Genomic DNA, 17,288 nt, shown 5'->3' on the forward strand with positions numbered 1-17,288 from the left:
TTTTATCCTGGACAAAAAAATGCAGGACTTTATTTTCTTTAGAATTCTCTAAATGTCTTTAGTAAACATTTATTTTATGATCAGAAAGTAAAATAAAAGTTTAAAGAGGGCATTTCACCTGTGTGTGTGTGTGTGTGTGTGTGTGTGTGTGTGTGTGTACAATTATTTTTTTGGCTAGGCTTCGTGAACCTAGGGTCTCACAGATGTGAGCCTACCATTAAACTATTCTGCCAGACCTCTTTTGCCCATATTTAGTCGGTCTCTATACAGGAAACAGTAGGTATCATCTCTGACTCATATCATTTAGAATTCTCAGAGCATTAAGACTGAAACATTAAGCACTGTTGCTAACAATATATACTTCTAAACTCTATATTTTAAAATAATTTAATCGATCATCAATTTAGTCTTTGAATAACTCTTAATCATATTTCAAGATCCACCATTCACATCTGGTTCTTCTACATTCTCTTGGAATATTATATTTCTTCATTTACCAAATGACCAATTCTCCAACCTCACAGTATTGGAGTTGGTGATAATAAATGGCAAAGCACTTTATATATTAGACATCAAGGTTGCCCACAGTGTGTCCAGTGCCAGAGGATCAGAGGAAAAAAATAAGTTTGAGAGGAACCAGCTTAGGTTCTTTCTCTATACATATATACCATAAATTTCCAAATGAATAATATTAAATGAAGTGTTTATCAAACATCTGATAAAGACAAATATTAGGGTATAACAATGATAGCAATGGTTTTACTTAATCCTTACAACCAGCCTATTTGGTTTATTATAGATAAATTCATCTATAATAATATTTTATAGAAAACCTGACAGGATTTATCAATATCAACACCATATGTTTCGCATATATTTGAAGTTTTATGTTCTGCAAAAAAATCATAGAACTACGGAATGCATTATTAAAGTTCATACTCTGTAAGTTTAGAGTTAGATGAATTTTCACTAACATTGCACCTGTGTACCCACTGACAAGGCCCCCAAGCCAGACCCCCACCCAAGCAGACCTGTTACCTGCATCCATAGGAACACAAAGATAAGAAGAAGCCAACAGCTGCCCTGCTCGCAACACTGCCCTATTTACCAGGTGGCCCCAGGCCCATCCCCCATGGAACTCTAAAATTTTCCACCCTCTCAACCAGTGCCCCCTCCCCTACCTAAAATGCCCCATATCAACCGCACACACTCTCCTCTCAATGTCAACGGCCTTCTTGCCCTTGGCCCATCTGTACCTAGATGGCAATAAACTTATCACATGTTGCTTAGACTTTCCCTGCCTCAGTAGTCCCAATCATGCTTTGGTCTAACCTTACACCTATCACCTACATTAAAAACAAAAAAGATACTTAGAAGCCTCTGCTGTCCCTTTCTAGTTACTACCTACCCAGCTGTAAAGGAACCATTTTTTTGGCATCTGACACATAGATTAGTCTTGACAATAACTTTTTGCATATGACAACAAAGCAAAAATAGGTAAGTAGGACTGTATCAAATTAAAAACTTCTGCACAGAAAAGAAAACAATCAACAGGGAGAAAAGGTGACCTGCAGAACAGGAGAAAATATTTGCAAACAATATACCTGACAATGGCATATAACCCAAAATACATATGCAATGCCTATGCTTCAAGAGCAAAAAAGCAAGTAACTAGATTTTTTAAATAGACAAAGGACTTGGATAAACATTTCCAAAGAAGGCAGGCAATGATCAAAAGATACATAAAAAGATTTTCAACATCACAAATTACCAGGTGAATGAGTCAGCTTTCTGTTGATGTCAAAGAGAATCCCTGACATACCCAACTTCAAGGTGGAATGGGTTATTTCGGCTCAGTTTGAGACGTTTCATTCTATGGTAGGCCTCCTCCAAGGTAGAAAAACCACTGCAGGGTAAAGCTCCAAACCTCATGGCAGCCAGGAAGCAGAGAAGGGACAGTCAAAGAGAGCAGAAGGGGTTGGTACTGGAGACAGGATACATTCTTCAAAGGCACACTCCCAGTGACCAACTTCCGCCAGGCCCTGTCTCCTAACAACACACTGAACTACACACTCATCAGCAGATTAATCAACTGATAAAAGTTTGTACGCCTGTGATATAATCACCTTCCAAAAGCCCCAACTTGAATACATGGGCCTTTGGAGGGATATTCTTGATCTAAATTGTAACAACAAGGAAACACAAATCAAAATTACTATGAGCTATCACCTCCTACCTGTTAGGATGATCATTATTAAAATAAAATTATAAGGGTTGACAAGGATATGAAGAAAAGGGAACCCCTGTCCATTGTGGGTAGGATTATAAAATGGTGCAAGTACTATGATAAATAGTATGGAGGTTAATCAAAAAGCTAAAACATGGACTCCCATGTTCACTGAAGCAATGTGCACAAAGAAGTAGGAAACACCTAAATATTCACTGACAGGTAAAGGGAAAAAGACAGTGTGGTAAATACACATAATGCAATACTACTTAGCCATTACAAAAAAGGAAATGCTACCATACCCACTGACACAGATGAACCTTGAGGGCATTATGCTAAGCAAAATAAACTAGGTAGAAGGAAAAATCCCGCATAATTTCACTTACAGGAGTTATCAAAAACTGTCAAACTCAGAAGCAGAGAATACAATGGTGGTGGCTAAGGGATGAATGGAGAAGAATGGATGGGATTGACTGCCAATGAGGAAAACAATTCAACTATGCAAAATGAGTAAGTCTTCAAGGTATGTTGCCAAATATCATGCCTATTGTTAACAATACTATATTGTATAAATATTTGTTAGGCAGAAAATTTCATGTTAAACGTTCTTACTACAAATGAGAAAGAAAAACCTTCCAACATAGAAAACAGCAGTCAAACTGTTTAAACAAAGAGTATGACTCAACTTATCACTAACACAGGATTTAATTTAGGAACTGACCACAGAAAAAGGGAAAAATATTTTATGAAATGGAGAGCATGGCAGTGAATTAACAGTGACATGTTAATCCTATTGTGCTTGTGACGAATAAGAAAAAAAAAGTTTAGAGTTAAGATAACCTAAAATAAAAATCTCTTGATATGAGTCCATTGTAATTATTTAATGAAATTATTACTGAGGACTAGTTGTATGCAAGTTATACAGATTAACATGCTCATGACAGGGCCATGATTCGCATGTCTCACTTCCAGGTGGCTTGAACCACTGGTGGTACCTTCATGACTATCCTACTGAGTAGGTTTTCATTAATTTTATTAGTAAAAAGACCAATAAAAGTAATTAGATCCATTTGTACCACCAGTGGTACAAGCCACTTGACAGGACAGTCTTGTGTGTACCACCAGCGGTTCAAGCTGGCAGGAGTGTTTTAAAAAACCTTACGAGAAACTGTGTATTTAAGGATTTAACTAATAAATTATACAATAAAGATTAAAAGTGTTATACCAAAAACCTTCATAATATCTAAACTGATTAATTATTTGTTCATAAATATTTAAAGGAAAGGAGAGAGAATGTAAGAAGGAATGTATCCCAGAGGTATGGCAGGTTAGATGAGATTTAAAAGATGGCTACAAGGTGATAAAGGTAGAAAATATCCCAGGAATGGAAGCAGAAAAAAAAGCTTATTTATGAACAATAAACAGTACAAATAAGATAGTAATACTGAGTTTCTCTGCAAAGTAGCAGAGCAACTAGGTTGAAAAGGAAAATTAAAATGGGCAAGAAATGAGGACCATTTAGGCTTTCCAAATTTAGTGGACGTCACACAGATCAGTATTAAAATTATAATCAAGGTATGATTTGGAAATATTTATCTATTAGCCTATAAATACTGTATACATCTAGTGCCTTTTAGTAATCAACAGATGGCATTTGTTATAATTGTTATCAGCAGAAATTTCCTGAAGCTTACGCCAGGAAATCATATGAAAGGGGCTAGGGGGCCGGGGTTTTAGCTCAGTGGTTCCACCGCCTGCCTTGCAACCGCAAGGACCTGAGTTCGATCCCCGGTACCAAAAATAACAATAAAAAATATTTGGGGCCGGGAATTTAGCTCAGTGGTTTCGTTGCCTGCTGCACAAGCGCAAGGATCCAAGTTTGATCTCCAGTACCAAAAAAAAAAAAAAAAAAAAGAAAGGGGCTAGGGCTTCAGGAGCAAAGTGGTAAGAAGATAAGATCACAGTGACATGTTAAAACATTTTTGAAAAATGGTCATCAGTCCACAAGAGTGCATCATTGTATTACTCTCTCAAAATATGTATCCTTTCCAAAAGAAAAATGTAGAAAAGTTAGAGTGGAAAAGAAAGCACATTATTAAACTGTTTTAAATCTTCACCAACCTAATACTAATTCTTAAACTGAACACTAGGCTATATTGATCTGTCACAGTTTTCTTACCCACCAAAAAAAAGAGGGCAGAGAACTAAGTTATATGAATTCAGGAGCAACCACTACTGTGAACTCATAACAACACGTTTGTTCCACTTTTAATTTTGTGGCAAAGGATTCCTAACATTTTACTGCAATGACGCTAGGGTTTTTAATAATATTTACTTAACCTTTTTGAAGTAAGTTAAATTTATCATTGATAGGATACTGCCTACAAGCTGTTCCTGTTTTCTCTTGTGCCATTACATATTGTTGCCGTAGCACTTTATGAAGTTGGAAACATAGTTATGTGGGAATGTATTTGATGTGGTAGGAATACTGAATGATTTTTTAAAAACTCAGCATTAAAGTAACCCTTACACTGTGTGTATGTATGCAGAGGGGTATCAAAGGAGAAAATAGAGAATATATATTTTGGCTTATGAATAGAATCATTTTGTACTAAATGCTAAATATAATTTCCATTTCCCATCAAGAAGGATTAAAGCTCAGAATATTGATGGTTAGAAAATACACTTACCACTTGTCCATTGTGTGGGTTCTTATGAGCATATGGAGGTCCACGAATATGATTCCACATCTGGCCAGATGTCATTGCAAAGACAATACACTGAAAAACAGGACACAATGTTTCAATATATAAGCCAGAGAATTACACATTTTGTGATACGAATCTGCCTTTTAAAAATAATGAATCAGCTCATCCATTACAACTTTTCCATCTACTAACCATGCAGTCTTGGGTAAGTTACTTATTCTCTCTGCATCTTAAATTCTATATCTATAAAACGGGGATGCCAATTCTGTTGAAGAGATGTACTGATTAAACTGAATAACGTATTTAAAGCATCTGGTATGGTGACAGATATTCTGATATTTTGTGCTATCTGGCCCAGTCAAAAGCACAGATGAAACTCTTGATATTTCAGTGATAGATGAAAGGATATGATAATTACATAGACATCTAAACTTCATTCCTATATTAATTTGGATCACCAAAAGCTTACATACTCAGGTTATAATACTTACATCTCCATAAATACTTAAAGTGCTCTCAGAAAAGTGTGTGCATTGTAAATTCAGAAGATGTTTAGAGATGGAAGAAATCATAAAAGGATACTGCCAGGGATATCCTATGGATAATTTTTTTATGCCTGGTGGATTTACCAGAAAAGAAGTGTACTCAGAATACAGTTCTGAAAATACAAGGCAATACCATGCAGGGTGGAAGAAAGTATAGGAACCAGAAGACATAGATCTATCACTGTCACTCATGGGTATGTTCTGTTTAAACCATATACTTTAAAATTCATGAACATGAACACATTTAGACTTAAATGTGTTCTTTAGGTTAAAAATATGTAGCACTACCTATGGTCCTATAATTTCTCCAATCCTTCTTTATATTTATTAATTTTTAAATGACTAATGAGGATACAAAAAGGAAAACATAGGGTGGGTCAAATTACAAAGGATATTTTAACCTAGAAAAAAATTAGATTTTGTCGCACAATTTCTTGGAAGTCAAAATATTTCTCAGAAAATGATGATGATCTAACAGGTTTGGAGATGCTATCTGGAAATGGGATCCATGATCTTCCCAGTCTGGGCCCAAAATTCCCAGGGGATTGCTATGTAGTGCTCACCCTCTCCAAGCCTATTTCCCAAGATTGTCTCACTCAGTCTCTCGGAAGGATGTTGCTTCAGTCCTAGTGCAAGGCTACTAATATTTTGGTTTATATCTTGAACTCTGAATAACTATTTGAAGATAACAATACACAGTGTAATAACTATTGCTATTCTTTTATTATCTCATTACGACATTTTGTGTTTTTTTCATCAAAAAGTGTTATCTGAATCCTCTTCCCACTTTCTCAAGAATAACATCGTAGAAACCAGATTTGACTCATAAAGACTTAGCCTAGGTTGAGATATTTTATGAAAGTCAAGATTTTATATTTAAAAGATACACTAGAATATTAAGATGAGTATAGAGAATGATTTACAATATTAAAAATCACGTAAAATTTAAATTATGTAAGAAAAATTCTATAGTTAATTCATATTACCATTTCAGTAAAATTAGAAAGTTTAGGTTGATTATTCTGTAATTATGATATAGTGTTCTAGAAGGGTATTTTTCAGGATTCTAGAAAAAGACATATCTAGTGAATAAACACATCTGTAGTATAAAGAAGAGACCTTTTTGTTTTTAATAGATACCCAAAAATACCAAACAGGTGTCCCCAACCTACTGACCAGGAAGCCCATGGCACAGCAGGAGGTGAGCTGCTACCCATGGCTCACATTATTACCTAAGCTGTTTCCTGTCAGATAACTTTCAACATTAGATTATCATAGGAGCACAACCCCTACTGGGAATGGCTCACAGAAGGTACTGTATTTCAGGAAAATATGCACAAGGATTAGCTGCCTGCACTTTTGTTGCCAACCAACACCACAGGTGCAGAACTATTCAAGTCTTTGAATGACTATATATAAGGAAATCTGAACTGGTCATTTTGTGTCAATATACACACGAATGGAAAGGCTGCCAAGAGTGGATGATCTCTGGTCTCACTGCTTAAGCCAAAGAGGTTGCTTCTGAATGTGAGTCTATGCACTGTCATCCATAGAGAAATGCTGGCTAGTGGAAAAATGTTACCTGAATTTAACAAGTTTTGAAGGATATAATTAAAATTCTCAACCATATTAATGTATATGTGCATAACTCATGCCTGTTAGTGAGGAGATAGAGGCAGAACATACATGTGCTCTGACCAGTTTTTGAGTTACAAGAGCCACTTCTGAAATATGTTCTAGAAAAATAATCAACACTGGCAGGATGCTTCAGTAACACAGAATGGGTCTAAAAACTTGCTTACTCATATGACATATTCAACCTGCTCAACGAACTCAGTCATGGCTGGGGAGAATGAAAACTGTTCAGATTGGCAGATAAAATAGCTGTATTTAAAAACAAACTGGAATTATGGGGAATTTGGAGATTCTGAAAGAGACTAAGCCAGGGTCTTCTTTCTCCCAGTAGGTGCATGATCACCTATCTCAGTTATCATGAGGTTTGAGCTACTTCCCAACCACAAAAGACCCACATACTTGGAAGGAATGCATCTGCAATCCACCTGTGAATAAGCCAGGTGAATCAGCTTTGCCCATGTTAAAAGAGGATCAATCGTTTGAGATCCCATTTGAAAGTGGCCTTAAAATATATCTGAGACAACTTCAAATCTCCATACAATCTGTATTTAAGTCAAGGCAGAATATCCGGAGCTTGACTCAAAAGCACTGAAAAGCCTGCTTTTATTGCGAACATCTTGTATTTGTCAAACAGTTTTCTGCAGTGACAGCAATCAAAATGAGCTTATGGGGCCGGAGATTTAGCTCAGTGGTTCTGGTGCCTGCCTCGCAAACTCAAGGTCCCAAGTTCAATTCCCAGTACAAAAAAAAAGGGGGGGGCTTATGGAGTACACTGGACATAAGCAATACACTTCAGGTTTCACTGTTTCACATCACTCTCCCGGATAGGACCTGTGTAGCTGCAGAAAAACAAGCTCAGGTTCCCACTGCTTCTGCATTATGGTGAATGTGTAATTATTTTATTATATATTATAATGTAATAATGGAAATAAAGTGCAAAATAAATAAAACGTGCTGGAATCATCCCCAAACCATCCTGCCACCCTGGTCTATGAAACTATTCCTGTTTATTCACTGGACAATTATTTACTGAGGATCCAGGTCTTTTACTGGATACTAGGGATATTACAACAAATAAGACAAAGATGGTCCCATCCTCAGCCATCCTGAATAAGTCACATGAGCCATAAATCCTCAAAAAATTTCTTAAGTATTCATTTAACATTTATTTACTGAGAAAGCCTATTATATGCTCCAGAACTGTCAGAAGTTCGTAATAAAGTAATGAACAAAAATATGAGGAGAAAACTGTCCTTATGGAGTTTTCAATCTACAGCGTCAGGGGAGCCAATAGAAATTTTAAATTACAGTGAAACCTTCACTTGCAAGCATAATTTGTTCTGGAAACATGCTTGTAATCCAAAGTACTTATACATCAAAATGAATTTCTATCTAAGCAGTAATGGAAACTCAAATGATTCATTCCACAACCCAAAAATATTCATATAAAAATGACTTCAATAATGTATTATAATACAAAATAATAAAGAAAATACAAACTATAAAGAAAAACAAATTAACTTACACTTACCTTTGACAACTTTCATGGCTGGTGTGAAGGAGACAAGACAGACGAGTCTTATTGTATAGGATAACTTTCACTCTTGCTCACTGAACCACTGCTATCTATTGGCTCAATGGAATATTCTTCTTTTCATGCAACTTGAACAAGGAACCTATCCAAGGATACTTGACTTTTACCTCCTCTTGAGGATTTTGCGGCAATGTGACATTGCATTGTCATTAAATGGATTCATTCTCACATTACTACAACCTTACTTCGGTGGTGCTTTTCTATAAAATTTTGCATAGTTTCCCACATTTTTCATTTTTCCCTAATCTCACTTGAAGTGAGGGATTTCTCCCTCTTTTTTTCTTCCTCCTCTGCAGACAAGATCTCCTCCATAACTTCTTGCTGCTGGGAGATGACCCACCCACCATCCCAAAGCGAGAGAGAGAAGAATCATTGGCTTGGTTGTGATCATGTGATGTTCATTATCACATACCATCTGTATTTCAAGACATCACTTGTTTGTCAAAAATTATTAGAAATGTTTGCTTGTCTTCCAGAGCACTTGCAGAACAAGTTGCTCACAGCATAAGCTTTGACTGTATATACTAAATGGTGATGATGCTTTGGGAAAAGGAAAACGGGGAAGGTGCTTTAAACTGGATGAGATCACCAAGGAAGTAAAAGTAGACAGAGAAAAGAACGGAAGCATCTCTCTGGGCACTCCAAGGTAAGAGGTACAGTATACAGAAATGAACCAGCAAAGAAGATTAAGAATAGCCAGAGAAAAAGAAAATTTAAAAATGTGGCATAATGGCAGGGAAATAAAGAAAGTGATTCAGAAATGAAGAGATGAGTTTTGTCAATACTGATCATGGATCAGTAATATGATGGTCCAGAACTAAAAACTGAATTTCCTTCCCTAAAAAATATTTGTGCCCTTAACACAGTATTTTCAATGGAGTATCAGGATTAAAACCTTACCAACAAAGAATGAAAGAATAGAGACAATGGTTTCAAGGAGTTCTGCTACAATGAGGATCGCATGAATAAGGAATATAGCATTATATTCTTTTGGATAAATAAGGAGCTAGACGAATTGCTAATGAGAATGATTCAGTTCTTAGTAGGAAAAACAAACTTAGGAGACACTGAAAAGGGGAAACTATTGGAGCACTGTTATTGAGCAAGTGAGAAGGAGTAAGATCTAAGACACACGGGGAAGGTGTTAATCTTAGATAAAAGGAGAAACAGTTCAAATAGTACAGCAGTACACACATCCCAAGAGATTTATGCATTAAATGTAGTAACTGAAGAGGGTCTGTGTATCTCTATGGGATAAAAACAAATCTTCACTTTCAATATCTTATAACTAAAATGTGTAATTTTCTTCAACTTGAATATTGGTTATAGGTCACAGTAGTATTTGTACTACCTGTAATTTTGTTAATGAGAGTAAAACAGATAATTTTGTAAGATTTATTTATCACAACAGCTATAGTTAGTATCTCAAAACACTGTTTATCCCCATCAGTATTTTTAAATTATGGTAGTTACTTGGCCTGGAGTTAGATTTTATGATTAAGTGTATTAATAAGGAAACAGATATACCATAAGTTTTACAAGCACTTAAGAGGAAATGCTCAGATTCTCTTTCAAAATTAAACAGCCATACAAACTATAGTGTTGTTACCTAACTGTAAAATCTTCATTTTAGTACATGACTTACTCAAGACTACAGGAATTGGTTTAAAGCAGGCTTAAACACAGAATATTCTATTGAGTCACCTGAAGTAACGATAGATGTATTTACAGTACTCAGTATTCACAAAGCTGTATCCCTTTTCATAAGTCAAGATACTGAATAAACATAAACTTATAAAATGCAGAATAGCCCATATGTATAAACACTACTTTTTGAGTTTACAAGGTGAGTTTTTAGTTTATTAGTATAAGTTTGTGACAAATAATGATTATATTCATCTTAGGAAATTGGTACATATACATACCAAATAATCATTCTTTAATATAACATTCTTTTTTTGGTTTTCATAAGTGAAATGTTGCCATTTCATTACATTGATTAATCAGGAAATTTTAATTTTTACAATTTATTACTTAACTTTTAACTAAAATATTTCTACAAAAAGGGGCATGATTCATAAGGCTATAGACAATGAAAAGTCAACTCCTGTAAGCAATACTGAGCTCAACAAAAGGAGCACTATCTGAAAGACAGGAGGCCTCCTTGTGTCCTAATCATTTCCAACATAACTCTCTCGAGACAAGGGCATTTTTGAAAATGCTACATTACAAAGCACATGTATAATGATGCATACTTGAGCATACACAGTGAAACCTTACTCTGCCGGAATTAAATTTACACTTCAAATAGGAGTGCAAGTTGATAAACATCTTCACCAACTGGTATTAGATGTGTGCCTATGTGTCCTAATTTCAGCTTTTCTGGCTGAGGTGTGGTGATATCACATTGTTGTTTGTTTTCTTTTGTACTTCCCCAGTGATTTATGAAGTTGAATACCTTTTCTTATGTGTAGTGAGATTGGATACTTTTGTAAAATGCCCAGGAAGTCCATTAACTCCTTTAAATATTTGGTGATCTGCTCTTTTGTTACTATTTTGTCAAAGTTTTTATATTTCTGAATGCAAGTCTTTGTTAAATTTATACATAGCAAATAATCTTTAGTAAACTGTGGTGTTCCTTTCTTTTCATTTTTTCTTCTACCAAACAGAAGTTCTTGATTTAAATGCAGTTTATCAATCATTTCTTCTATTATGGTTACTAGTTCTTACGTTCTAAGAAATTCTTGCCCACTCGGTATTCATGTAGATACACACTATGCTTTCTTACAATTGTGTTAATGTTTACATTTCACATTTAGATACAGAATTCAGCTTAAAATGATTTCTTGCATATGGTGGGAAGCAGGGGCATAAATTCCTTTTTTTCCTATGTCAATATCTCCAATGGGACCAGCAACACCAAAAAGAAATCCGTTGAGATTTTATCAAGGTCAAAATAGACATCTTTATAATGTTGACTCCTTCAATCTATGAACATATTACATCCAATACTGTTGTTTTTTTTAAAAAAAATCCTCTGCATAATGTTTGATAGTTTTCAGAATAGTGGTTTTGCACAGCTTTATGGGATTGATTCATATGTTTTGTAAATTTAATTTTCTTTTTTAAGGTATATATAAATAAAGTTGATTTGTGTATATTTATCTATATGACAATCTTGCTCAATGTGCTCAGGCCTAATATATTTTCCATGTACACAAACAAATCCTTTGCTAATAAAGACAGTTTTCCTTTCTATTCTGTGTGTGTTTGTGTATGAGTGTGTGGATGCATTTTATCTTTTATCTTAAAGCACCACCCAGGGTCTCTAATACATTAAATAAAAGGCAAATTATACTACCACTTATCTTAGGGATTTATCAGATACAATGTTTATTATAGGTTTCATTGTCAGATTAAGGAAGTTCTCTTCTATTTATTTTCTTTTTCTTTTATTTCCAATGGGCACTAAGTTTATCAAATTAAAGACAGACATTTTTCTTTACCTGTAGGTACTGAAAATTATATTGACAAATTATATTGAAAACTATTTATTATTGAAATAAGTACTTGACATGTTACTATTTTTATTACCACTCACTGATTTCTACTATTTTGTTTAAAATAATTATATCTATATTCATAAGACTGCCAGTTTTCTATTTTTAAATGTCCCTGTCAGATTATACAATAAAAGTTATTTTTGCTTTATAACATGCATAACTTGCATTCCTCTCTCTAGTTAGAAAACATTTATATTACAGCATGGAATTATTTCTTAATTTTTTGAAAGAATTTGCAACTTTCTTTATGTTAAAGCTTTAGTAATGGATTCCATTACTTTTATCAATAGTGGAGTGAACTGCATTTCTCCATATGTTGCTTTGGTTTATTAGTTTGAAGGTGTTCAACTTCTTTAATATTGTCAACCTTACTGGTGACGTATGGTCACTTTAATCCAACATGGTAACATACTCAGTCCTGCCTAAATGATGACTTTGAAAAAGCTCAGTCTATGTCTCATTGACTTCAGCCCTGCAAGTTTTTCAAGTAAGAGCCAGGTGGATCCCAAATTGTAGTTTTTCATTCACAAGATTACAAAATACTGTACTCTGCACATGTCCTGACTAAAGACTTATGAAGTTTTTGCCAAAAGCTCGGCTTATTTTTCTGTTTCTCTACAGAATCGGCCCACTTGGGTGTTTAAAGTTTCATATAATATCAGAAACTGTTGTTGTTGAACACTGACTTCAAACCAAAAATGAGATTACAGAAATGTTAAAAAAGACAACAGAAAAAAGACTACTCAGATTATTTGTGGCAGTTAATTCAAGAAATATATTCAAAGGTGTCCTTTAGCATTTTGGCTTCTAGATTTGCATTGAGTCACACAAATAGTTTCACCTTGGAAAACCAAGATTTCTGAACATATGTTAATCAGAAAATGTGTATAGTACAGATGCAAATATCTGATTTATCTTTCATACTGCAGACATAAGGTTCCCAAATGCAAGGCTCACATCCTAGTTTTTAATCTTGTCCAATCTTTATAATTGCACGTAGTTCAGTTATTAGTACACTGTAGGCCTTTAAAATCTAAGGTAAATGTTCAGAACCCAAAATTGCTTTCCTAAAACTGCTCAAAATATAAATAAATTAAGATCTCTAAGGAAAAAAAGTACTAGTCCTAGCCATAGCTGCAATGTTATAAATACCAGTGAAAATGGCCATCATGATTTAAAATTTCCTCAAACTCCATTGTATTTATTCATTTAATTTTTGTTCATTCAATAAATATTTACTGAATACTTCCTACATGCCAAGTATAATTCTAAATACTAGGAACGCACACAAAAAAGTGATATAAATCTCTGTCTTTGAGAGTAAAATATTTACTTATATTACTTATATATAGTAGGGAGCAATTCAAAATTAGAAGTGAATACAACATTATATGGTATCTTTCTCTAACCTAGAAGTTTGCGTAACCCTGTGGTGAATTAAAAACACCAGTGGACTGTAGATGTCCACCTCAAAGAATCTATTTTCCCTGTTTCTCAAAATGAGCTCCTCGCCTCCTAGAGTTCCCCAAGGGGTCAGTACGTTTCATGCCACTTCAACTGAGCAAGTGTGCTTGTAACTATTCTATATGATGGGCTTTCATAAGAGATTTAGTTTGGAAAAAATGTTTCATATTGTATCTATAAAAAGGAAAAATCAACATGCTTTTAATGTTTTGGGTTTATATTTATTTCATAGCTGTCTATCACATACTTGATACAAACTTGAAAATTAAGTTTTGTTTTCTTCTGCAAAGCATAAAATTAAATAAGACAATAAGTTAATTTTTAAGGTTTCCTAATTAAACAATTGAATACTATAAGAGCTGTTAGTGACCATGAAAAATTAAACTGTATCTGTATCAGTATCAGTCTCTCTATCTGTGGGTATAGGATCTGCCCATTCAGCCAACTATAGATCAAAAATATTTGAAAATAAGAAATTTTGACTGTACTGAACATGTACAATGTTTCCTTGTTATTATTTTTAAAGTGCAGAATAATGATTTACATAGTATTTATACTGTAGTAGGTATAAGTACACTAAATATGATTTAAACTAAACATGATGTATACAAGAGGACATTTGTATGTTATGTGCAAAAATTTCCCCATTTTATATAAAGGACTTAAGCATCTATACACTTTAATGTCCTTGTGAGGTCCTAGAAGCAATCCCACACAGATACGGAGGCATATAACTATCCAGCAAAAGATTCATAGTCTAAGAATATTTTACTCTATTCTTTCATATTCCATATTTTAAAATGTACCAATTTTATTAAATTATGACTAATTTAAAGACATTACATAATAATATAATAAACAGTGGGAGCAAATGACTAGAATACAATAGACAAGCATGTCAGAGAATTTGTACACTTTCCATTTCTACTATTCACAAGTGAATTACCTGTACAAAAATTTTAAATTAATTAAATGTTATATTATATGGAGACACTATCATTATTTCATTTATATTCAATCTACATGCTACATAAAAGGTGGCAAGTATTTTGTAGTCCTTTTTGCTATTAAGAAAAAAACTTCAGATTAAATATCTACTTTTATTGAAAGGAACTATACATTGAAGGTAACTGTTTCAATAAATTTTATTTATAATCAACACTGAGTTAGGTTAAGATTAGCCATAGCACAGAATACCACGGATCCATGTACTGAGATCTCCAAGGTAAGAACACTGAATTGTGACATAAGAAGCAAAAGACACAGGCAACCAAATTCAAATGATAAAAAAATTTTTTAAAGGTATGTCTATATAATTTGAGTAGTTTTAAAATGCTCTTTGAGTTATTAAGGTCATCTCTTCCTCTCATTATAGAAAACCCTAATCCTAACCCTAAAAATACAAAGTATATAAATATACCCTAAAAATATAAACTCATTTCATTATATTGCTGGTATACCTCCATGCAAATATTTTACCTATTGCAAATTGACATACCCATTTTCAAATGGTCAAAGAGCTGCTGCCTAATGAACAAAATTGTTTAGAGTCACCCACAAAAAGCAGTTACTTCATTGGAAAAAAATATTATCAGCAATCATTTGCTTCCACCTTTCAAAGTGAACAAAACAATAAATCACAAAGGTAGTATCTGAGTATTTTAAAAATGGGATAATTTTATTCAAAGAAGTTTAGAAGAATAAAAGACCTTTTACCACTCTAACTGAAATCACAGCTATCCTGTAGTTTTGAATGATCCCAAGAAATCCAATTGTTTTGAAAAAATCACAATGGATATTATATGCAGAACTTTTCATGAATATGAAAATTATGCAATAACATACACTAATTTCAGCTTTCATAAAACTTAAGTAAACTGATATAATTTCTTTGAGGCAGAAGAAACATGAGGCTATGTGAATCATCCTACAATACAGATCATCAGCATTAAAAGGCACTGTGGTTGACTGTGATAATAAGGCTGTGTTATTAGAGTTTTTAAAAAAAGGATGCTTTCTCTTCCATGTTTTTAACTGCAGATCCTTAGAATGTTTTTCTGTGTGTTTAAAATGAACATTACCACTCACTACACTAATATTTTATGGTTCAAAATGACAGTTATCTATAAAGAGCCTTAGAGTGCCATCAATATCTACATTCAAGGTTACAAAACATACCATTTAAATTAATTTTGAAATTCCAACTAAAAATTGCTTTTTAGAATCTATAAATTATACCTCTATCCTATTCTCCCTAAAATTCTACACTGATACTCAACCTTTCTACTTTAAACATATCACAAAGCAGCAGCAACACGAATGCTTTCTGTTCATCCTCCTCCATTTAGGGGAGGTAGAAAAGAATGAAAACAGAACCAATCAGTAACATGTATTCTTTCCATTAATAATAATCAGCTTCTACAAATAATAGCAACAAGCATTCATTACCTCTTAGGAAGCATGAACCAGAGGGACTGAATTCTGAGTAAACCTTTATCTTTTTTGTCTAAGTCAGACACCAGAAAGGTCTAACATGCTTACATGTTTTAATATTTAACTATCTTCTTTGTCAGAAAGTTACAAGTTTTCTGCTGCTGTCCTATACTGTAAAGCACTAAAACTATCTCCAGTATATACTTCATTCTTATCCTACCAATGAGTCATACACAACAAAGCAAATACAACAATGAAAAAAACACCAATCAGCTGTACGATACAGTCTAAACAGAGCTAAGGGCTCATAACACTAAGTAACACAACACTTAACTATACCTTCTTGTCCTTTACTACTAGTAGTATGAGTACAGATATTCTGTATCAAATTATTTTTCTCATTATTCGTATAGATTTATAAATGTATTACTGAGGTGATACATAGTGCATCACTCTTTTAGTTTAGGAACTATCCTTTTTTGTGTGTGCAATCCAAGGCTTTCATAAGCATTTCTATAAGTCAGATGATAGTATCTTGCCAAAACTTCTAAAATATATGTTCTAACACCCAAAGAAAAGGAAATATTTGCTATTTTAAACACATAAATATTTAACAGTCTGAATAAAACGGTCAGAATTTTGGATAGCCTCTTAAATTTTCAGAAGAAATCTCAAATATAGGTTAAGAGAGCAAGGAAAGGCACAAAATCAATTTTCTATTTTATAAATAAAGAATGAAGTTTGGTGGTGCTGATGAGGATAGTAATGGTGGTAGAATCAGGCAGAAAATGGAAAAGATTGCTCAATTAAGTATTTGATCTTACTGGCTTCATGAGTTAAATAGTTTCCATAAACTATCAACATATAAGTAAAAGATACCATGAGTTTGTGTCTAGGTTAATGAGGAAAGCAAGAGGATGTGGGGCACTGCTCTGTTGATTATCCCCAAAGCAGGCTGTGAGCAGTGCAGGCTGTGAAGAGTTAACCCTGCAATTTGGCTTGTTTATAGAAGTGAGTCTGGCCAAAGAAGCCTACCTGCCATGCCAAGGTCAGAGTGACTCTTACTCAAATTACATTCCAAGGTAAAACCTTTACTAAAAAGACAAGTTTAATTATTAA

The 17,288-nt window shown here is 33.8% G+C and overlaps 1 protein-coding gene across 8 annotated transcripts in view; it reads right to left on the reverse strand.

Annotated features, from left to right (window-relative positions):
• Tusc3 (tumor suppressor candidate 3) overlaps positions 1-17,288 on the reverse strand; it is a 297,038-nt gene that overhangs the window by 161,970 nt on the left and 117,780 nt on the right. For 7 of the 8 annotated variants that reach the window (XR_015453460.1, XR_015453461.1, XR_015453459.1 and 4 more), the window contains one exon: positions 4,918-5,007. The exons of the other annotated variant lie outside the window; for it this stretch is intronic. Coding sequence is in view for 4 of the 7 variants with exons in the window: in XM_087217201.1 (XP_087073327.1) it covers positions 4,918-5,007 (90 nt within the window). In the remaining 3 variants the exon portion in view is untranslated. The remainder of the gene's footprint in view (positions 1-4,917; positions 5,008-17,288) is intronic. 8 annotated transcript variants of the gene reach the window in all.

Source organism: Heterocephalus glaber, unplaced genomic scaffold, assembly GCF_053883595.1.
Source record: "Heterocephalus glaber isolate CG9 unplaced genomic scaffold, H.glaber_assembly_v1.0 deba00001461, whole genome shotgun sequence".
NCBI classification, from domain to species: Eukaryota; Metazoa; Chordata; class Mammalia; order Rodentia; family Bathyergidae; genus Heterocephalus; species Heterocephalus glaber.